We start from the raw sequence: 22,496 nt of genomic DNA, 5'->3' as shown, positions 1-22,496 counted from the left end.
GTCACTTTGAAAGAGTCTAGTTCTTATTACACAATTTTTAAGATGCCTCTTGACTTTTCCCAAATATATGCCAAAAAGTTTGACCAGCGTTGTGGGTTGAACTGTGTCCCCCCAAAGCTATGCTGAGTCCTAACTCCTGATGCCAGTGACGTGACCTCGTTTGGAAACAGTGGGGACGTAAGCAAGTTAAGATGAGGTCATACTGGAATAGGATGGGCCCTGCTCCAACATGACTTGTGTCCTTATCAGAAAAGAGACAGGGACACACACACAGACAGGGAGAAGCCAAGTGACAGTGGCCGAGCAGCTGGAGCACTGCATCTACAAGCCAAGGAAAGCCGAGTACTGTCTGGAGGCAGCAGAAGCTGGAAGGGGCCAGGAAGGAGCCTTCAGAGGAAGCGTGGCCCTGCACAAGTGCACCTTGATTTTGGACTTCTAGCCTCCGGGATAAATTTTTGTGGTTTTAAGTCATCCAGTTCGTGTTACTTTGTTATGGAAAAACAAGGTCTTTTGCTAAGATATGAATATAAAGATTTTCAAATTATTAAGGAACTAATAAACCAGTGCGCTAATGAGTTATACAAAAATAAGGGGAAAGGGGGCAGTTTAATCAACAACATTGCTAAATGAAAATGCTGATCCGCAGGGGGGGCAGAACCACGGACGGAACCTCAAGCACACAGGTGTTCTCCCCGAGCCTGGCGGAGTGGCTGACTCTGGGCAGATGCGCAAATACCAGCTGAAGGATTTTCTTGTCTTGATGTTTTAGCAAAGCTGGCTTGGCTCATAGTTACCTACCATCGTTTTGAGGGTGGCTGTATTGACGCCCAGTTTTGCCCACTCCTTTGAAAACAGCACCTCAATCCCAATTTCCCTCCGTGGTTCTGTCCTCCCCACACCCGGAACTGTGGGGCTGACGCCCATCCTGCCCCCCACAGATCCCCGCCTGAGGGGGCACGTTTCCCAGGCTTGGGTGGTCCATGAGTTCCACATCCCTCCTCAGGAACGGGCTCAGGGATGGAGACATGAGAACAGGACCCAAACTGGACCAAAGCCACTCAATCCCAGGACCCTGCGGAGGCTGTGGCCATAGCATAGTGTCTGCGGCGGTGGGGTGGGGGGGGGCTGCTGGAGGCCACCAGAGGGGAGATCCAGGCAGGGAGTGGAGCTGACACGGGGAAGCAGTGCTGAGAGAGGCAGAGACACCCTGTGAGCCTCAGGACTTAAAGCCCGAACAACTCATGGACTTCCGGTTACTCTCCTGTGACTAAGCCTGTCGATGCTCTTCAGTCGGCCAATTTGAGTGAAGTATGCAACCAAGAGTCCTCACTAACACAGAGGATAAAGACTTCTCCAGAAAGTTCTCTGGGGTAGGACATACTATTAATGGAGATTTTCAGGAGGAGGTGACACACAAGCATATCCCACATGGAATGTGTTTAACATGCTTGATACATGATCTAGATCTTCCTTTGACTTTTACTGAGAACCTGCAGAGGACCACGTCAATAAATTAATTCTTGGCTGGCACTCGCTAATGTTTCTTGCAATATATGAACAAAAGTATTTAAAATAGAAAGAGAAACCACTATTAAAGATCCCAGTTATTTTTTATACAAAGCTCACTGCAGGATATCACAGGAGAGAAAACCAAACTAACCCAGAAAGTAATAAAATGCAGGCACAAAAAATGGACAAGTGTGATTTAACTCACGGCAACTGCACAGCCTGGCCTGTGTGCCAGCTCCCATGCCAGACATGGACTGGCCTCACCCAGCCTTTGGCTCCTCCCACGTGGCCCGCTGGCAGCCTGGACTGACTCTCCCCTTGGCCTCCATACCTCCCCCTCCCCCGTCCCCTCTCCCTCAGTGCCAAGTCTCACTGGTCCCACCTTTGGAACAGTGACTGAATACGTCACTTCTTCTGGATCCCACTGTGTTCTCTAGAAAACAACAGCCAGGTTTCCCCACGTGGAGTACTGCCCCCACCAGAAGAACCCTCCTCAAGCCCAACCCGCTGTTCTAACCCCCGCTTTCTGTCATGGATTCTAAAGTCCCTCCAAACTTACTAAAGCTCAGAGTTAGACCCTTGTGTCCTTCCATCACCCTTAAGAGCAGGGCCTGTTACTTTCTATCCCACCTTGAAAACAGTAGGTACCTATGAAATATTTTCAACTGAGTGTGATCACGTATCCTGAAATTCCAGAGATCTGAAATACTGTTTATTCATCTTGCTGACCTGTGTACTGACCTACTCCCTTACACATACTTCTGTGTGCAGATGCATACATGTTTATACCTTCATCACAACTCTGACACCCCAGCTGTAGAGACGAGGAAACTGAGGCACAGAGAGGCCTGGCCCAGGGTCATCCGGCTATGAAGCCACACAGGCCGGGTTTGTTCTAAAGCTGGTCGGGTTCCAGAGCCTGGTCTTGGCCAACACCCTCGATTATGGCCCTAAGAGTTAGAAAAGGAGCCCTTTAAATCCGAATAAAGGACGTGTCCACTATACTGCACTACCTCAATAAATCCAAAACACAGTCCTGGCATTTAGGAACCAGACAGGAGAAGTGCCTGGGAACCGCAGAGGCAACGCTATTACGTCGGTTTGGGAATTCGAACAGGATTCCTTTATGGCCACGTCCTTCCGCCTTGTTCCCTAGGGTCCCCTTTGCGTAAACCTTCAAGTCTTCCCTAAGATACTTGGGGTGTCACTAAGGACACTAGTATTGGGCTCTATAGAAATCACACTAACATTCTGGGGAGAACCAAAGCTCTGTCGAGTGCGGGGCCCCGGTGCACAGCGGTCCTCGCCTCAAAACGAGCGCCGGTTGCATCTTCCCCAGCAGCGATCACTCTCCCCCGCGCCGCAGGACGAGCTGGGACCGTGGGGAGAAGGTAACTCGGCGGTTCCTCCTACGAAGTCTGCTTTCCACTACGCATCGGGGTACTGAATCTCTACGTTAAATCGAAACACTTTACCAACTTCCGAACATCTTGCTACAAGACTAGGAGACAGATTTGTATCGTTTCCTTCTTAGGAAAACCTAAATGTTACACACGGAAATGGTTTTTTGCTCAAGCAACCTCAAGGCTCGAAAGTGCCCCTGAGAATCCCCGAAACAGACGAGGCTGAAGAGCCAGCTCAGCACCGAGTCGGGGTCGCTGAGCCCGCACCGCCGCCAAACGCGAGGACCAAGCGCTGGCGCCGCCGGCCGCCCGGGGCGGTGACGCAGCGCGCTGGCCGCGCCCACGGAGGCCCTGCCGCCCACGGAGGCCCCGACGCCCCCGGCCCGCTCGTGTACCTGTCAGGACGTCCGCACGACCCGGGCTCTCCGCCGGCCCTCGGCAGCGCCGCGCCTCGGCGGAGCTCAGGAGGCGCCTCCTCCGCCGACCCGGGCCGGCCGGCACCCCCAAGCCGCAGCGGTGGTGGCAGCCGAGGAGCAGCCCCGGCCGCCTGCTCCTATTGCCCCGGCCGCGGCCGCCGCTCTCATGACAACCAGGCCGGCCCGCCCGGACTTCCGCGCGTGCGCGACCCCGCCCCGCCGCGCCTGCGCACAAGGCGGGGTCGCACGGCCTCTTCCTGGGCCTTCTGGGTAATGTTGTTTTCAGGGAACGGCGCCTGCGCACAAGGCGGGGTCATGCCGCCGCTTCCCGGGCCTTCTGGGTAGTGTAGTTTCGGGGGCGGGGGCGGCGCGGGGCCTTGATTCCACTTGGTGGAAACCCCCAGGCGCGGACACAAGGCGCGGCTCGCCGCGTAGGCGCCGCCCGCGGGGCCGGAATCTCTGAGGATGTCTGCGGTGCTCCAGAAGCTCAAGAGGTTCAAGCTGCGGGCCCTGCACAGCCAGAAGAAATTTGGGGTGGCGGGCAGGAACTGCGAGGAAGTGCTGCGGAAGGGGTGCCTCCACTTGCAGGTGCCCCGGGGTCCGGGGGGCGGGGGCCCTCCGCTTGCAGGTGCTCCCCGGGCCGAGAAGCTGGGGGCCGATGGGCTGGGGGCCTCTGCTTGCGGGCGCCCCGGGCCGCGTGGCGGTGGGGGTGGGTGGGGGGGGTGGGGCGAGTCTGACTGAGCGAGCCTGCCCAGAGCACTCTTTTTGAGCGGGGAAGATGTTGGCCCGTCGTCCTGCAGTGTCAACACTGGCCGATCTCAGGCTGCACCGAGCCGCAGTGCGTCCCCGAGTAATGACAGTCGCTGGGAGGGGGCACTGTCCATATCCCCAGGGCGGAAAGCCTGAGCCTGACCACTGCCGACGGCCACGTGCCCGACCCCGGGCTCCATCCTGGCTCCTTACGTGGGCTGTCGTGGAGTCCACCTGTCGCCCAGTGAATCGGGCGCTGACACCCCCATTTCAAAGATGAGGAAACTGAGGCACCGAGAGACTAAGCAACGTGCCATAGCCACCGAGGAAAGGCCGGTGTTTAAACCCCGGTCTAGCTACGCTGGAAGCCTCTTAGCCCAGCCTCTGCGGGTGCGGGGGCTGCAGGTGGGGGGCGGGGGAATTGGGGTCCTTCCCGGCTTCTGGGTCCTGGTGCTGCATCTCAGCAGATTGCCTGAGTGAAGCCTCTGCCCCAGCGCTTGGGAGCCCACCCGCTTGGGAGAAATTTAGGGAGAATAGGAGGTGCTGCTTTTGTGCCTCAAAACCAGGGAGTGTGGGAGACATCTGGGCCCCAGGGAATTCCCATTTCCTGTGCTGCGGAGTAGCCCCCAACCTCCTCCTCTGGCTCCTCGGCCCAGTCAGAGCAGGGGGACTTTGTAGAGAGGCCTGGGAAACTTCCCCCTTCTGACCATGAGCATCACGACATCTCTGGCCTGAGACCCAGGGACTTGGTTCCAGTGATCGTGCTCCAGGGCACAGGCCGTTCCCTGCCTGGTTCCCCCTGGTGTAGAATGAAGGGTTGGGCTCAGAGGCCTCTAAAAGCCCTTTGGCACGAATATTCTAGGTATTTGAGCCATTGTTCTTACCCTTATTGAATTAATTTCCTCCACTGGGCTTAGACCAGTGCTGGGGTTGTGTGTGCGTGTGTGGGGTCGGGGAGAGGGGAGGAGTTGCTATTAAAAATGGATATGGGGAGGGGGAAGGGTGAGCTGTGACAAAGCGAGAGAGTGGCATGGACATATATACACTACCAGACGTAAAATAGACAGCTAGTGGAAAGCAGCCGCATAGCACAGGGAGATCAGCTCGGTGCTTTGTGACCACCTAGAGGGGTGGGATAGGGAGGGGGGGAGGGAGGGAGACGCAGGAGGGAAGAGCTATGGGAACATATGTATATGTATAGCTGATTCACTTTGTTATGGAGCAGAAACGAGCACACCATTGTAAAGCAATCATACTCGAATAAAGATGTAAAAAAAAAATTCATAAAACTGATTGGTGTCGAGCAACAGAGGACTAAACCTCACCAAGTTAAGAGTCCCGTGTGCTGATCACACTTCCGTGGCCGGAGGCAGTGGGCCCTGCTCAGTAAAGATGTTCTCCTTAACTCGAGCGCTAGGCGATGTGTCCTGACACCTGTCGGGCAATGAGCCTCGTTGATGGGGATGTGTTTACAGGCTTCGTGCAAGCAGTCAAGGGTCATTTTTGGAAACAGGCTTGGATTTTTTTTTTTTTTTTGCGGTACGCGGGCCTCTCACCGCCGCGGCCTCTCCCGCCGCGGAGCGCAGGCTCCGGACGCGGACGCGCAGGCCCAGCGGCCATGGCCCACGGGCCCAGCTACTCCGCGGCATGTGGGATCCTCCTGGACCGGGGCACGAACCCGTGTCCCCCGCATGGGCAGGCGGACTCTCAACCACTGCGCCACCAGGGAAGCCCACAGGCTTGGATTTTAAAGTGCCCTGGAGGAGCTCGGTTTGAAGGGTCCGAGTGGTGAATCCTGCAAAGCGGTTATCACCGTGTATGTATTTCTATGACTTTCCAGGTCTTAGAACGACCTACAGTAGGTGCCCTTGTTTGGACGTGCTCTGTCCGTGCAGACTGCATCTCGAGTGGGATTCTTTACAGCGTAGTAGTTCCTTCTTGTTCTCTGTGAGGGCTGCAGATGGGAAGGCCTCAGGTCGCCACCCCAAGACTGGGCCGCCCGAGATCCAGGAAGTAAGCATCCCACCCTGCTCTCCCCTCCCCCACTTCTTCCCAGCTCCCCGTTCCTGGCTCCACCCTGTGTCTCTACGAGGATGGCACGGAGGTGACTGGAGATTACTTCTGGAGTGTCCCCGATGACTCGGAGCTCGTGCTTCTCACTGCGGGGCAGACCTGGCAGGGTTGTAAGTGGCGGGGACCTCGGAGATCTGTGGGGAAGCTGGTGTGGCTTTGGAGGTGCAGAGGGCCTGCCTGGGGGTGCCAGCCCCGGGAGGGAGGGGTCCCCCTTACTCTGGGCTCTGAAGGAGGAAGCCCCAGAGGCAGAATCAGATGGCAGTGTTGTCCATCCTCTTGGCCAGGAGGCCAGTGATCCAGCTGGTTGGTCTACGTGTCTTTTTAAGAAATTCCTTTAGTTTTATTTACATTCATTTGAAGTGTCCTAGTAACCCCTAAGGGCAGAAGGGAGGGCTTTGCCGGTGGGAGCCTGCCCAGTTTTGTGGGTAAGGCAGAGCCAGAGAGAGAGGCTGTCCTGTTCTGCTGGGCTTTGTTGTGGAAAATAATCAATAACCAATCAATAATAAGAACAGAACAGTTTTATTTGAGCCAGACTGAGGACTATAGCCCAGAAGCCCTCTTCCCAGGTTACTCTGAGAAACTGCTCCAGAGAAGCAGGGTTTTCAGCACAGTTTTATGTCTTGTCAGAACAAAGACCCTTAAACAAGGCAGGGATGCATTTCTCCGAGGTTTCAAAAAAAACCAGACCAGCACGTACACAGCGAGTCAGCATGGGCTTGGCACCTGGGAGGGAGCCTTATGATCGAAGGAGTAACCAGCATTGGTGTCCCAGGAAGAGGGGCATTTAATTTTTATCTTTAACATGGATGTTCTTTACTTCTGGTCAGTGTGCCCTTTTCTTTAATAATTAAAGCAGATGTGCAGTGTATGTTTGATCAGCCACAAAAAGGCTGTTTTAGTTAGCATCAAATTCACGTTAACTCATGTAGAAGCCAGAACAACGTCCGTGCATCTCAATGTGTAAAAATTTCTTTTATCAACTTTCTCAGGGATGGGCTGGTGGCTGATGCTGTGCTCAGTGTGTGGTCTCTGTCGGGTTTGCGGACACACCGTCCTTAGGCTCCTGTCGGGGCTGCCTTATTGGAGCAGGTGCTCTTGGAGTTGGTTCTTTAGGGGGGCCTGTGCTGGATGACAAGTGATACTCTGGAGCCATAGGCCGGTGGCCAGGTGTGTGCCCTTTCCCTGGGAGGGTCGTCTGGCCCTTGTGCAAAGGGGCTTCCATTTCAGGAGATGTTTCTGGTGCCTGGGGAAGGAAGTGGAGCTCTGAGGACCGAGGTTGTCCTACCTCCTCTGCCGAAAGGGCGGAGAGAGAAGCCCGAGAGCAGTGCAGGTGTGGCCTCGCCCCTCGGTTGGGACGCTGCTGTCAGCAGTGAAGGTGACATGTCTGCTGTGCGCTCCTAGTGGCAAGCAGCCTTCCTCCTTGTACTTCTAGAGAATTAAGTCTCAATAAAGTTGTTAAAAAAGGAAAGAAAAGGAACTGCACGCCGCTTTCCAGAGCTGCGGTCCCATCTTATTTCCACAGCAGGGACGAGAACGGCCTCTCCAGCTCTTGGCATTGTCGCTCTTTTCACTTTAGCCGTTCTGGTGGGTGTGCGATGGTGTCTGGACTTGCATTTCCCTCCCGACGGATGGTGTTGACCATCTTCACCTGGGCTGATTTACCACCTGTAAACCTTCCTGTGAAGTGTCTTTTGTCCATTGTCTAATGGGGTGTTTTTTACGGTTGAGTTTTGTGAATTTTTTCCTAATATATTCTGGATGAGTCTTTGTCAGATGTGTTGTTGACACTGATCTTTTCTCCCAGTCTGCAGCTTGTCTTTTTTTTTTTTATAAATATGTTCTTATGACCATTATGCTTTTATTTCTGTGAGAAAGATTCCTAGGAGTAGAATTGCTGAGCCAAAGAGTATATGTGATTTTTAAAAAATAAATTTATTTATTTTATTAAATTTTTTTGGCTGCGTTGGGTCTTCGTTGCTGTGCGCAGGCTCTCTCTAGTTGTGACGAGCTGGGGCTACTCTTTGTTGCGGTGTGTGGGCTTCTCCTTGCAGTGGCTTCTCTTGTTGCGGAGCATGGGCTCTAGGGGCGCAGGCTTCAGTAGTTGCGGCACTTGGGCTCAGTATTTGTGGCGCACGGGCTCTAGAGCGCAGGCTCAGTAGTTGTGGCTTGCGGGCTCTAGAGCGCAGGCTCAGTAGTTGTGGCACACGGGCTTAGTTGCTCCGCAGCATGTGGGATCTTCCCGGACCAGGGCTCGAACCCGTGTCCCCTGCATTGGCAGGCGGATTCTTAACCACTGCGCCACCAGGGAAGTCCCTGCAGCTTGTCTTTTCGTTCTCTTGACCGCGTCTTTCATGGAGTAAAATTTTTAATTTTGATGAAATCCAACTTGTCCCTTTTTATCCTTCTACGCGTATGGCTTTGGTGTTCAGTCTGAGACCTTTTCACGAAGCTTTAGGTCTTGAAGGTTTTCTCTGTCTTTCTGCGCCAGTTGCTATGATCACGTGACTTTTCTTGGTTAGCCTGTTGAGGGTGGATCACACTGATTGATGTTTGGACCCTGAGTGGCCCCATATCCCTGGAATGACCCTCGGGACCGTGCGGCCTGTTCCTCGCATGCGTCTGGACTTCTGTTTGTAGGACGCTGTGAAGCCCTCGGTCCCAAGTGCCTGCTCGGAGGGCTTGCTGCTTTCGGGTGTGAGCGGAAAGGCCCCGGGAGCCAGCAGGACAGTGAAGGGACGAACCTAGAGTGTGAGAGGTCTCGAGGGAGGTTCCAAGACGAGGTGATTTCACTTGGAGGAAGGAAGGCTGAGGGGAAGGGCGGCAACTCGCTTGGGTGGCTTTCGTTGTCCCAACCGCGTCCCGTGTCCTCCCTGTCTGTCCTCACACCAGCCGGGCGCGGGCAGCCAGGCCTAAGGCCCGGAGCCCTGGGCTGGTGACTGTCGGGGCAGGGGTCTGGCTGGTCCCGGGGGAGGAGGTGGTCTCCCCGAGGCAGTGCTCCAAGGCCTGGTGGCCTCTCTGTTCCCTTCGGTGGCAGATGCGAGTGACATCAACCGCTTCCTGAGCGTGTTCCAGGAGCCGCACGCAGAGCTCATCCAGGCCGCCCGGCAGCTGCTGTCGGGCGAGCGGGCCCCGCTGCGTCAGAAGCTCCTGGCCGACCTGCTGGGCACCGTCAGCGAGAACATCGCGGCCGAGACCAGGGCTGAGGACGCGCCGTGGTTCGAAGGTGCCTCATGGATTCGGGCCTGGAGGGAGCGGGTGGGGAGTGCTTCCTCTGGGCCAGCTTGCTGGGACATGGGATCTGTGTCAGTTCCCATACCCAGGGGCTCCCCAAGCGCGGGGCCAGGGGCCAGGCAGCCCTGGGACTGGCCGTTTTATTTTTATTTAATTTTCAATTGTGGTCAAGTAGGCATAAGATAAAATTCCCCATCTTTACCGTTTTCAGGCGTATAGTCCGCTGGCATTAAATATTTTCCCGTTGTTGTGCAGGGTCACCACCATCTGTCCTCAGACACCCTCCTCTTCCTAGACTGAAGCTCCGCCCACGCTGAACATCGCTCCCCGCCCCTCCGCAGCCCCGGCCCCCAGCCTTCTTCCTGTCCCTGTGATTCTGACTCCTCCAGGGGCCTCGTATGAGTGGGATCGGCATCTGGCTTACTTCACTCAGCATTTAATGTCTCCATGGTTCATCCATGTGGAAGCAGGTGTCAGGATTCCCTTCCTCTTTGAGGCTGCGTGATATTCCATCACCTGGGTGGACCGCATCTTCTTTATCCATTCACCTGGGCTGCTCCCACCTTTCCGACTGGCCTCTCAAGCCAGGCGGAGGGAGCCCTGAGCAACTGCAGCCCTCTTGGGAAAGGGGCTTGGAGGTGCCACCAGGCAGGAGCCCCTCGCTGGCCTCTGAGATTCTCCGTGCTGGTGGACCAGACTTCTGCACAAATGAACAAAATCCAGGGATAGCGTGCAGGTCCCCATTAGAACGTCTCTAGATGGAGCTGAGCAAAACGGCCCTCACCTTCTGCCCCTCCTGGGAGAGCACGGGCCCTGGGCTCCAGGCATCTTGTCTCTCCTTCTGGCAGGTTTGGAGTCCCGGTTTAGGAACAAGTCTGGCTACCTGAGATACAGCTGTGAGAGCCGGATCCGGAGCTACCTGAGAGAGGTAGGTCCACACTGATGCTGGGTGTGCCAGGCGGGTTTAGGAAGCGGGCTCTGCTGTTGGGACTCTGCTCCAGGGCCAGCGTGGCTGTTGGAGGAGCGCACAGGCTGGCGTGGGTGCGGGTTCAGGGGTAGGTGCTGCTGTGGATGCCAGTCTGGGTGCAGGTGGACGTGAGCCAGCAATGGATGGGCCGCTTGCCCGGGGAGCCCCCCGCACGGCCGACATCTGGCTTCCACTTGTCAGAGCTCAAGCTGGGTCCGGGGTTGCAGACTTTGCCTCCCTGCACTCTGCGTGAACTCTCCCTATGGGCTGTGAGTAGCGAACCCACCTTTGAACGCCTTCATCTGTTGGGCGGTTCAGTTTCGACGTGAACTCATCCCAAGTAGCCGTCTCCGTCCACCGTTAGCTTGGATGGACGCCCACACGGTGGGTGGGGAGGGGCAGCTGCTCTTCTGTCCCCAGCACTGCCGTTGACTTTCCTGTCTGTGCGAGGCGCAGCTGTCTGACCGCCAAGAAGCAGCAGCAGGGGCTCCGAGTCGTGGTGGGTCCAGGCTCTGACTCTGGGCTCCCCTCCGGGAGGCGTGAGAAGCAGGCTGATACAGGTTGAGAGCCGAAAGTCTCCCGATGGAGACGCACTTCACCTCCGAGGAGAAATGGGTCCTCGGGCCCAGTGCACTCTGTCCCGCTCCCTTTCAGCAGGGAGGTGACCCAGCTGACAGATGACCTGCAGCAGGGCAGGCCACGGAGGGGACTGGTGCCTGTGGTGCTTTGGGGGTGCGTTGCCCCCTCTCTGGAGGATAACCTGGGTGCTTGACTGGCCCCTGAGGCTGGGTTCTGGGCGGATCTCTTCCACCCTTCATGGGAGGACAGGCGGCAGGGGGCGGGTTTGGGGGCAGCGGCAGGCAAGGGCCCTCAGGCTCTGCCCTCTGTGCCAGTTCCTCAGAGAACCGGCGCTGGAGCCCGGGGGTGGGCTGGGCGCTCCCCGCAGAGGCCCGCGGGCGCTGTTGCCCCTGTGCTGCGTGGCTGGACGTCAGCCGTGGGGCGTCTTGTTCGTCCTTTGCAGACGCCCGCCCCCCCACCCCTCACCTGCGCCTGGCCGCACGTCGGTGCTGCAGAACTGCCCACACGCGCTCTGTTGAGATCCCGTTACACAGAAGGAAACCTCAGGACTGGGGTGTCTGAGGTCCTGGGGCCTGGTCCAGATCCCCCTCTCCCCCTGCCCCCCATCTCTGCCTGAAAGTGGCCACCCTCGGGCTCCTTCTGTTGCTGAGGACGCGCTCCCCGCGCTGGCTGGTGGGCATCTCCAGGGCATCATTCCCAGCCCCTGCTGGGTGCAGCCCCCTGTCCAGTGATGACCCATCTGCTAACCTGCTGTCACTCACACTGGGCCAGGCGGTCTCCTTGCTTCTGCCCAGCGCTCAGTGTGGGCCCAGCTGTTCCCATGGGTGCGACTCTCCACCTGCGCCCCAGTGGGCGGCAGTGCGCTGGTCACTCCTCACCTGCACACTTCCTCTCGGGTTTCTTGCTGCAAAGCAGTGGGCACTGCTTGGGAGACAGGGCGGCCAGGATGCCTGGAGCTTGAGTTCTTATCTGATTGTGACCAAAGCTCCATCTTACGGGCCCAGAGAAATTTCCCAGGGTCAGACAGGCACAGTCGGTGTGAGCTCAGACCCCCAGACCTCAGGGCCATGCTGGGACCCCAGGGGGCCGGGGCCAGACCCCCAACCTCCGGGCTGTGCTGGAACCCCAAGGGGCGGGGGCCGGATCCCCGACCTCGGGGCCATGCTGGGACCCCAGGGGGCGGGGGCCAGACCCCCGACCTCCGGGCTGTGCTGGGACCCCAGGGGGCTGGGGCCGGATCCCCGACCTCGGGGCCACGCTGGGACCCCAGGGGCCGGGGGCTCTGAGGGCTGTGGCGTTGGTGGACCGGGACCTCGGCGGCGGTGGGTTTTTGGGCGCATGGCCCGCGTCCAGCGGTGCCCCTGCCTCTCCTAGGTGACGTCTGGCGCGTCCCTGGTTGTGACGGAGGCTCGGGAAGAGTACCTGCGGGTCGTGGGTGCCATGTGTCAGAAGCTCCAGGCCGCCCGCTACAACAGCAGCTACTTCGACAGGGGGGCGAAGGCCGGCCGCCGGCTCTGCACGCCCGAAGGCTGGTTCTCCTGCCAGGTGAGCCATGAGCGCCTGCCCGGGGCCACCCCGGCCAGGGCCTGGTGAGCTGGGGCAGCCCTCGGGGTGAGGGAGGGTCTCAGCCAGTGGCTTCCAGACGTCAGTGGTGTCAGAACCCCCTGGAGGGCTCGTGAGCCCCCTGGGCCCCTTCCGGGGCCTCTGTTGCAGCAGCTCTGGTGAGGCCTGAGAGCCTACATTTCTGACACATTCCACAGTGATGCTGGTTCAGAGCCCTCACTTGAGAACAGCTTTGGCGGGCGCGGGCGGCAGGACACAACTGCTCGTGAGCCGAGACCCCACCCTGGTGTGAGAGGAGGGGTGGCATTCGTTTGGGTGGCTGATGCGTGTTTTGCTCCCCCGGGAAATCCTGGATGAGAGAGCATCAGGATTGCAGGGCGGTGGCCGGATGTGACATTTCGGGCTCTGGCTGAGCGTGGCACCGCGGTGGGTGGCGTCAGCTGGAAGCAGCATTCTGAGCTGTGGAGACAGCTAAGGGCACATCTTGCTCTTTGAAAGCTGTACGTTGCACTTCCAGTAAAATCCCCTCCTGCCGCTGGCACTGGGCCCAGAGTGGGCGGGGGTGGGCGCGGCCTCCCTCCCATAGGCCCCCATGCCTCTGCCCCCACCGGCAGCCCCTCCCACGCGTGACGGGCCGTGAGGATCCAAACGCTGTTCCTTCCCAGCTGGCTTCGCGTCACACCTCACACACAGCTGACCTCTCCCTCCCGGGGGGGCGCGCCTGGAGCCTGGCAGTGTGTGTGGCGGGGACAGAGACCAGACCCTTCACCCCGGCCTGGGCAGGCTCTGGGTCAAAGGCCTCTAAGCGAGTCGGGCGGTAGGCTTCCTGCGGGACGGCTGTGAGGGCCCTCGGGGGCCGGAGTGGGGCTGGGGGCTTCAGGGAGGAGGAGATGTTTTCGCACGTCTCGGAGGCCCAGCCTGTGCAGGGTCTCAGGGAAATATCGGGAAGCCGTGGAGGAGACAGGAGGGGAGCAGTCGTGTGATGGGAGCAGCATGGGGAAAGCTGGCGCCCCAAACGGCTAATAGGCTCACTTGTCCCCTTCGCAGATGCAGAACGTCACCCCCGGGTCATGAGGGAATGGGGTGCCGTTCCAGGGCAGGATGCTTTACCTCCTGAACAGACTCTTTATAGGGGCCTGGCCCTGCCAAGGGGTGCCTCCGTCGCGGGCGGAGCGGCAGTGAGATGCTCCTTGGCTTCGTGGCCTTTACCTTCTCTCTTTCGGCCCAGGGTCCCTTTGACGTGGATGACTGTGCTTCCAGACACTCCATCAACCCCTACAGTAACAGGGAGAGCCGCGTCCTCTTTAGCACCTGGAACCTGGACCATGTGTGAGTGCGTGGGGCTGAAGGCCACATCCACAGACCCGGAGTGCACCTGCGACCTGGCGCTGCCCAACCTCCGCGGCTGGCGGGCTGCCTGGTGCGCCACGCGCCCAGCGCACGTGTCACGGACCCACAGACGTCGTGGGCGTGTGGCGTGGAAGGGGTTGCCGGGATCGTGTGGTGCTGACACTCCTGGGCTGCGTGGCGGGTGTCACTCAGCGCGGTGGGCTCAGATCCCCGTCCGCACCTGTGCAACCCCGCGCGTCCCCTCCCACCGCCAGCGCCCACCTGTGGGCGGAGGCAGTGGTCGGCAGCTGCGGCCCGGTGAGTGTGGCACGGGCGCAGCTGTGTGTGGTCCCTGCCTCGCCCAGGGAGTGGGAGCTCTGCGTTGTGACGTGTAGGGCGTTTCCTGCTTCAACCAGGGTTAGCAAGTCTTGGCTGGCAGGATCATTTTATGTGTGTATTAGCTCATTCTAAAAACAAGGGCAGAAAAGGAAAATTTTATTATTTTAACTGAGACGCTTTTCTTGTTGATCCCTGAACAACGTGGGGTTTGAACTGCATGGCTCCACTTATACGTGGAGTTTTCAGTAGGAAATACTAGAGTACTGCTCCATCCACATCGGTTGACTCTGCGGATACCGAGCCGCGGATACAAAGGAACCCTGCACGCAGAGGGCCTCCTGTAAAGTTACACGTGGATTTTTGCCTGCGTCCGGTGCTGGCTCCTAACGTCCCCTGCCTCCCGTCCTGCGTGTTGCCGGGTTGCTCTCCAGGGTGGTCCCACCGACACCCTCACCGGCTGTGGGTTCACGCGCCCCAGGCTTCACCACCTCTTGGTATCAGTCCTCTTTTTGCGCTCTCCCAGTCTGATGGGCGAGAAAGAGATTCTCCTGTTGCAGTTCATTTGCCTGATTACTAGGAAGGTTGAATGTCCGTGTGTTTATTGGCCACTTGTGTTCTGTGAACTGGCTCTTGCTTCCTCTGCTCAGTTTTTACTGGGCTTTGGTTTTCTAATTAATTTGTAAGAATTCTTTACACGTCCTGGTTACTGATTCTTTGGTGGCTCTTCGTGTTACAGGTATGTTTTTACAGTTTGGGCTTGTCTTTCGCTTCTGGGATGTCTTTGATCGTCACGGGTTTAAATTCCAGTGCACTGAGATGTAGCTCTTCTTTTTTGTGTGAAATCCTTCCCTTCCTGTATCATGAAGATATCCTAGTTTTTCTCTACTGGTTGGCTGCGCTGTTTCTGACCTGCCTGGAGCACCCCAAGATGATCTCGGGGCTCCAGGCCATCTGTCTGCTCCTGTCTTTTCACGGCCCACTAGGGGCCACACCGCCAGCATCTGAGGAGGGAAACAGGCCGGCCTAGAAGAGAACACGGATGAAGCAGCAGCGTGCACGCCAGACCCTGAGTCATGTCTCCTGACACGTGCCAGTTACACTGCCGCTCTTCTTCTGAATACACATACGTCCACATAGATACACGTACTGGCTTTTAATTTAAAATGCAGTTTTGACAGCAGGCAGCGGGGGTTTGAAAACACTGGTCTGATTGTTTCCCTGAGACGTGGACACAGGCCCACCCCGACTCTGATGGGGCTGAAGCCACAAGCCACATGTTTAAATAGTTAAACACTAAAGAGTAACAAACTGTCAGTACAGCACGTGCTGTCCTCCCCCTTGGACTGTGTCACCGCGGCCCAGGCCAGGTTCCTGGGACTTCTCAGGGCTCCGGGACGTGGCCGCAGTGGCCTGCAGTCCGCAGCCTGCCCTCTTCTCTCACCCCTCGGGCCCCCTCACACCACAAGGGCTGCACCACGCATGTGCAGGCTTAGGGGTGCACGTACGGGGGTGCAGCCTGTCCTGGGAGGATGTTCCGCGCCTGAGTTCCGGGCGTGTGGGCTGGGCGGCGGGGCAGGGATCCTGTTCCCCGAGGGCTAAGGGCGCCTCCTCCAATACCCGGTGTTGCGAGAAGTCTTCCTGTCTGGGATCAGCGCTTCCCTCCCTCTTTTCAAAACCATCCTCGGCCTTTTCCTTAACTTCATTCATTTGCCTTTTATTTTGTATCCCTTCTTTCTACTTTTTTGGGTTTCTTCTTGCTTATTAGTTAATTTGCATCTCTCCTGTTTTCTGACATATACATTTCAGGCTATCAGTTTCAGCTTTAGCTACCACCTGTGAGTTCGGTAATTTTATTGTTATTCAGGTGTAAGGATTCTGTCATTTCCATCGTGATTTTATCGCTGCTCCGTGAACTGGTTAGAAGTGGGCATTTGTTTTCAGTTGCTGCCGGATTCCTAGTTGCCTCTCTTGGTGCCCGCTCGCTGCTGTGGTCACTCACGCCTCCTCTGAGCCTCAGTGGCGGGGGCGTGAGTGCGAGTGGCCTCAGATCTGCGTGGCTGGATTTAAGCTGCTCTGCTGTCTTTCCGCCCCTTTCTTGTCGACTCTGACATGTCTCCGGGTTTGGGTGAGTGTCCCACTTGCTCTTATTCCCATGGGGTCCGAGATGGCCCCATCAGAGCTGACGGCTGCCGTCCTCTGCCTGTGTGGTGACGGCCGTGCTCCCCGTCAGCATCGGGCTCTGCCAGGTCAGTGGTGTTGGCACGTCCCCAGCATCTTTCTGCAGCCGGGACAGCGTCTGGCCACTGTGGCCAGTGTTGGTGGAGTAAATAGGAAATGTGTTTGGACTTCTTTAGCCCTCGATTCTGGGTTCCCAGTCACCGTTCCGGTCCTTCCCTTTTGGGTCTCCTTTGTGCTTTCTGTGTGTTTAACCGAGTTTTCCTTTTCCCTTGCCCATCACCCCACCCTTCGGTGGTTTGGGAAATAGATGTCTGCTTGTGTTCCCCTAGTGGGGCCCCTGAGTGGAGCACATCGGAAGCAGAATTGCGTCCCCCTTGCCTCCAGGCCCCGTGGAGTCACCTTGGTGTCACCCCCTCTGCTCGCCGTGAGCCCTGCACAAAGCGTGGGCGTGTTCCCGGGGTCGGTCCTCGATTACGCTCACCCACAGATCGCATGGCACTCAGGCTCACTCCGTCGATGATGAGGGTCGGGGGGTCGTAGAAAGGCCCTGAGCGCTTGTTGAGCTGACGTGGCTGCAGGCCGGCGGCCACTCGGCCGGCAGTGCTTTGGAGACATGACGTCTCATCTTCTGGCGTCTGTTCACAAGGCTGCCGACAGTCTCCTCTGCTTTTCTGTGGCAGCTTTAGACTTTCCCTTTCTCTTTGAAAATGATGTGTATCTAGTACAGACCTCCATTTTAAATTCTGACCGGGACTTGTATTCTCTGCTCTGAAGATGTGTCTGTCTTTAATTTTGGGAAGCTCTTCAGCGTTGATTCTCTGACTCCCCCTCACGTACCTGGACCAGCTCCTCCGTCCTCCTTGTGCTGCATCTGCTCTTACACATTCCCTTTCCCGCGGACTTCCTGCCACGGACTGAACTGTGTCCCCCAAATTCATGTGCTGAAGCCCTAACCCCAGGGTGACTGTGTCTGGGGATAGGCTCTTCAGGAGGTGATTAAGCGTAAATGAGGTTGGAAGGGAGGATCTGATAGGACTGATCTGATAGGACTGTGGTCCCATAAGAAGAGAGGGCTTGCTCTCCACCATGTGAGGACGCAGCGAGGGGGCAGCCGTCTACGAGCCAGGAAGACACTTCTCGCCAGAACCCAACCACGCTGGCCCTCTGATCTCAGAATCCCAGCCTCCAGAATGGTGAGAAAACTGATTTCTATTGTTTAAGCCGCCCAGTCTATGGTATTTTGTTACGGTGGTCCGAGCTGGCTAATACACTTCCTATACATTCAGTTCACGCATTCTCTCTTCAGCTCTGATGCATTCAGTCTGTGCATTCAGCATTGAGTACATATTTCCTTTCTACAAGTGCTCTTGGGTTATTTTTTAAAAACGCTCCTCTTCATGCCAGTCAGCTTTCATTTTTATTTTTTATTTTAAATACACTTATTTTATGGTTGTGTGCAAAGAGAGGTCTGGCCTTTGCCCCGACCCCTGGGAGGTCACCTCTGAGCCCTCGGAGTGTCCTGCCTGCTAGTGTCTCTGTTTCCCTGGGGCCGGGGATCACTGGACAGCCTAACAGTGTGACCAAGGTGGGGGGTTTGGGTCACGTGGTCTCAGCTTGCCCTCTGGGGGTGCTGGGGATGAGGTCAGCCTGTGGGTGGTCAGCTGTGCCCACATGGCAGAGCCCCAGTAAAGACTCTGGATGCTGAGGCTCAGGGAGCGACCCTGTCTGCTGATTCTCCATGTGTGTTGTCACCACCACTGCTGGGAGCACTGTCCATGACTCCTTGGGGAGGGGACGGCCGGAGCTGCCCTGGACTCCCCGCCCTGTGTGTCCCTAACCTTGGATGATTTTAATTTGCATGCTTTCGTGGCTGTAAACTGTAAGTGTGAAGGCTCTCAGGGCCTTCCGAGTCCTTTCAGCGAACTGTGGACCCTGAGGGTGGTCTCGGGGCCCTGAGCTCTGCAGTTGGCGGCAGAGGGAGTGGTCTGTGTTAAGATCCCTGGGGTTCTGGGGGCGCCACCGTTGGCTGCATCCTTCTGTGCATTGCAGTGCATTCCTTGTGCTTTGTGTGTGTCTGGGCCATGAGTTCGTCCTTGGTGGGAGGTGTCTGCAGACGGCCCGGGTGTCCCCACCGAGCGGTTCTGCATGTTTCCACCAGGTGCCCGGGGCTTTCAGGGGGCTTTCCTTGCTCGCGGGTTCCCTACCACGTGCAGCGTAAAGTTGGACATGTGAGAGGTGGACTGATGGTCCTGGTTTTCCACGTGACTGGAGGACGGTCACACTAGTGGTGCCCTGTGACCAGCACCTGCCGGGTGTCCTTACCTCATCCCCCCACTGCATCAAGCAGACAGGAACCTGGGGGTGCCTGGCAAGGGCTCGCACATTCACCATGCCGGGGAGCCTGACTTGGCCTCCTGGAGGATGAAAGACCCCGCGGGGAGAAGAGCCAGCTCCTGGCCAACCCCTCAGCAGAGTGCAGCCCCGTGACTGGGCCAGGCCAACCCACAGAACCGCTAGGTTTTGGGGGGCTGGTTATGCAGCAGTTGGTAATTGACGCAGAGGCTTTTCCTTCCCCTCACAAAGCCCTGGACCCCCAGCAGCACCTGTTCCTCCCCTAATGGCTGGGGTGCGAATCTCGGCCCACCCCTCCTGGCTCTTGAGGGCCCCTGGGGCCTCCATCAGGACCGGAACCCCGTTGAGCTGTGGAGTGTAGCTCAGTCCTGTGGTCCAGCATTGGTTTCTGTGTCTGCAGAGGGGAGCCGCCTTCTTTCTTTTACTCTCAGATACTTATTTATTGTTACTCACCTTTTCTGTGTCATGGGGGACAGGATTCTCTGCCGGTCTAGTTGCCGCCAGCCCCCCGAGCTGTGCTGTTTCCAATTCCATCTTGTCAAGTTTACAAGCTTCTAGGCTGGTTACTTAGTGAGGTCTTTTGAACTGTTGCTTATAAGTGAAAGCAGTTTACACAAAGATAACATCACGGTTGTTTTAAGTGGACACACATATGCGTATAAAAGTACAGGATGAAATTTGGAAAGACACATGTCAGACCCTTAATAGAGATCGTCTCTGGGAAGGGAAGGCGGGAAGTGAGAGCGAAGGCTGTAGCTGGAGGTGACTTTAGCTTCATTTGTAAGATTCTGTTTAAAAACGTTCGTACAGTATCAGGTAATTTTTTGCTAAGTCTGCACGTAGCCAAGGAAGCCAAGTTGTTGGTGAGTGAGTGTGATGGGACTACGGTTGGCTCTCATTTTTCTCTGTGTACTTTTCAGTATTTAAAAAAGTACACGCTACCTACTTTTATTCACTTATTTTTTTTAATTTGGCTGTGCCGCGCAGCTTGTGGGATCTTAGTTCCCCGACCAGGGATTGAACTTGCACCCTCAGCAGTGAGCGCGCCGAGTCCTAACCACTGGACCGCCAGGGAAGTCCCCCAGCTACTTGTAAAACGTGAGAAGCCCGGGTGGCCGGCATCAGGCTCTGCCAGGCTGGCTGGCCCGGCGGGCGTGGCTGCGTGCGGCGATGCAGCCCCGCCAGCCTGTGGAGGGATGTCCCCAGTGCTTGTTCGATGGCCACAGGGTGAGCCCCTTTCAGCGCCCGCCCTGCTCTGTCTGGGACGGCCTGAGTGCAGTTCCTCTGCCGAGTTTAACCATCTCCGCTTGTCTCTCCTGGAAGCCGCCAAACCTTGATGGATGTCTCAGCCGAGTAGACACCACATTCAACCATCTCTGTGGTTTAACAGAAAATGAGGCCTGGCAGGTGCCTGGGGTATTGTGACAAATTGGACAGCAGAGACGGCGTCTCTAACCTTGCTTTGCAGGATAGAAAAGAAGCGCACGGTCGTCCCCACGCTGGCCGCGGCCATCCACGAAGCTGAGGGGAGAGAAGTGGACTGGAAGTACTTCTACCGCCTGCTCTTCACCTCTGAGAACCTCAAGTTAGTCCACATCGCCTGCCACAAGAAGACCACCCACAAACTCCTCTGTGATCCCAGCAGGATCTACCGAGCCCCGGCGGTGCCCCGGAGGAAGCGCCGTGCTCGCCAGCGCCCGTGATGCAGCCCGGACAGCACGTGCATCCTTCCAACAGGTGCTCCTTTTTTTGTTTTTTTGGCCACTCCAATATTCCCGGAAAACACTTGAAAAAAATCTTCCTACAGATTCTGGTTTGAGCACATTTCTGAAGCTGTCTCCTGACCTCTGCAAGCCCAGCTGCCAGAGGATGATTCTGGTGGCTCCCGGGACACCCAGGCTCAGGAGTGGCCTCCCTCCGGCTTCACCCACGTGTGTGTGCGGTGTCCCCAGCCAGGTGGCTCCCCTCTCGCCTGGCCACTCGGGCTTCAGGGAGCTTGTGTGAGCCCTCAGCTCCTCTGGGCCTCCACACCCCAGGCAAACACAGTGCTCTGTCCTCTGGTCTCTTCTAAATGCTCGAAAGAGTCGTGACCCTTTTGGGGTAAAATACAAGGATATTCACTGCTGTATTATTTCTAACTGCAGAAAGTGGGAAACCCTCCAAATGTCCGTGGGGCTGCTTGTGGCATTCTGCTGACCCATAGGCAATTGCTGTTTCTGTGGGTCCAAAATGGTCAGGTAGATAGCATTAATTTCATGACTCAACCTGACACATCTACTCTGTAACAGTTTCGGGCGTTTATGTGAGAAGTGGGAAGCTGGCTGTTAAGTGCACGAGGCAGGCAGGTGGCTCGGCCATGCCCAGTGTGACACGGGTGTGTATCATACGTATGTGCCGGTCATGCAGAGACCGTCACTGCGTGTGAAGAGCAGGAAACCTGGGGGGGTGGGGTGGGGTGACTGGGTCACAAAGGACTAATTTTCTAAATCATGCATTTTATAATACTTGAAGTTTTTGAAATGAGCATTTCATAATTTTTTTAAATTTACTTTTTAAAGTCACATTTTATAATACTTGAATTTTTATATGTACTGTATAATCACGAAAGCAATAAAGATTTTTTAAAAATAGACACGTCAAAAAAGTTTGCCCTCATTGAGAATGATGAAAATGAGGAAAAAAATGAGTCAATGACTTTTAAGAAGCTGACCCAAATCATTTTATCTTCGTCACTGAAATATACACACATTTTAGAAGGTGCCAGTTCAGCGTGGGATTAGAAAAGTGCTGTTTCAGTTCATGGCACTGATCTAGTGTGCTGGGAAGTGGGGACGTGGGATAGGCTGGACGTCCTGGAGCGTGGTGGGTCCCATCTGTGCAGTAAGGAGGCCGGACCAGGCCCAGTGGCCCCCACCCCGTCCCTCCAGCTCCGTGGCTGCGTGTCCAGGGCAGGGCTGCCTGCTCTCTGCTGCTGGAGTGCGCCTGTTACAACCTCTTCGTGACATGTTTCTGGAGGGCAACTCAGCACAGTTGTCATAAGGACCCCTTCCTTCCCCCGCCCCCGGCCTCCGGTTGCGCAGGGCTGCCCGGGCACGAGGCCTCCCCAAGAGCCGACTGGTCAGGGCTCCTGCTGCCCACATCGTGCCGCCTCGGTGCGACTGCCGGGAGAGGTGTCCGGAAGCTTGTGCCGGTCTCTCCTGGCCTTGGCCCCGTGCACCTTTTCTCTCTGCTAATTTTAATCAGGGTGATCAAGAGTGCGACAGCTTTCCCGCGTCCTGTGAGCTCTGAGAACTGTCGTGCCTGAGGCCGGTCCTAGGTCCCCTGCACAGACGTGCGCAAGGAAGCGGGATGAGCGGTCGATGGCAGTCGACAGAGTCGCAGGAATGCTCGCAGGACGCACCCCACACCCCTACTGCTCTGGCACCGGTAGGTCATTTTGTGGATTCACGTAGGAAGTGTTTCTAAAAATCTGCATGTGTCACATGGCCTGGCCTGTGGGTCGGGTGTTCATTTTAAATGCTGGCAGAACACATCCTCGGAGTACTCCCAATTAGAGCAATTTTAACACGCGTTTTAATACGCTTTTTGAAACTTTATTTCGTCCCCCGGGCCTGATCTGCATTCCATCTGTCTTGCTCACGTCACCCTGGGCTGGCCTCACGACGTGTTTTCTTTGCACTGTCCTTGCACGCGTGAGCACAGAACAGGTTCCCCAGATGCACCGCCCTGGTCCCAGCCGCCTCGTTACGGGGACACCTGGTGTTTTCTTTTGGTAATGTCTCACTCTCGGGAGTAACCATCAGGGAC

The 22,496-nt window shown here is 56.6% G+C and overlaps 2 protein-coding genes across 5 annotated transcripts in view; one reads left to right on the top strand and one right to left on the bottom strand.

Annotated features, from left to right (window-relative positions):
• Window positions 1-3,459, bottom strand: part of CEP104 (centrosomal protein 104) — a 55,499-nt gene extending 52,040 nt beyond the window's left edge. Inside the window, exon 1 of the mRNA XM_029228794.1 lies at window positions 3,308-3,459. The gene's annotated coding sequence lies outside the window, so the exon portion shown is untranslated. The remainder of the gene's footprint in view (window positions 1-3,307) is intronic.
• A 163-nt stretch (window positions 3,460-3,622) lies between these two features.
• Window positions 3,623-21,615, top strand: DFFB (DNA fragmentation factor subunit beta). Of its 4 annotated transcripts, XR_003794552.1 has the most exons (8): window positions 3,623-3,916; window positions 6,135-6,261; window positions 9,186-9,374; window positions 10,231-10,310; window positions 12,303-12,473; window positions 13,720-13,820; window positions 17,385-17,530; window positions 20,158-20,393. XR_003794552.1 is itself a non-coding variant. In XM_029229917.1 (7 exons), exons 1-7 carry the CDS (start codon window positions 3,794-3,796, stop codon window positions 20,390-20,392), a joined length of 1,026 nt encoding a protein of 341 aa, XP_029085750.1. In that variant the 5' UTR covers window positions 3,623-3,793; the 3' UTR covers window positions 20,393-21,615. The 4 variants fall into 4 exon arrangements, 3 of the variants coding, with proteins under 3 accessions (XP_029085750.1, XP_029085751.1, XP_029085753.1); XM_029229917.1 differs by lacking the exon at window positions 17,385-17,530 and having other exon boundaries at window positions 20,158-21,615; XM_029229918.1 differs by having other exon boundaries at window positions 17,385-20,396.
• Window positions 21,616-22,496: the final 881 nt, after the last annotated feature.

Source organism: Monodon monoceros, unplaced genomic scaffold (genome assembly GCF_005190385.1).
Source record: "Monodon monoceros isolate NGI ecotype Baffin Bay Population unplaced genomic scaffold, NGI_Narwhal_1 Super_Scaffold_18, whole genome shotgun sequence".
Classification (NCBI taxonomy): Eukaryota; Metazoa; Chordata; class Mammalia; order Artiodactyla; family Monodontidae; genus Monodon; species Monodon monoceros.
Note: the sequence above shows the minus strand (reverse complement) of the source record. Positions and strands in the feature narration are given on the sequence as shown.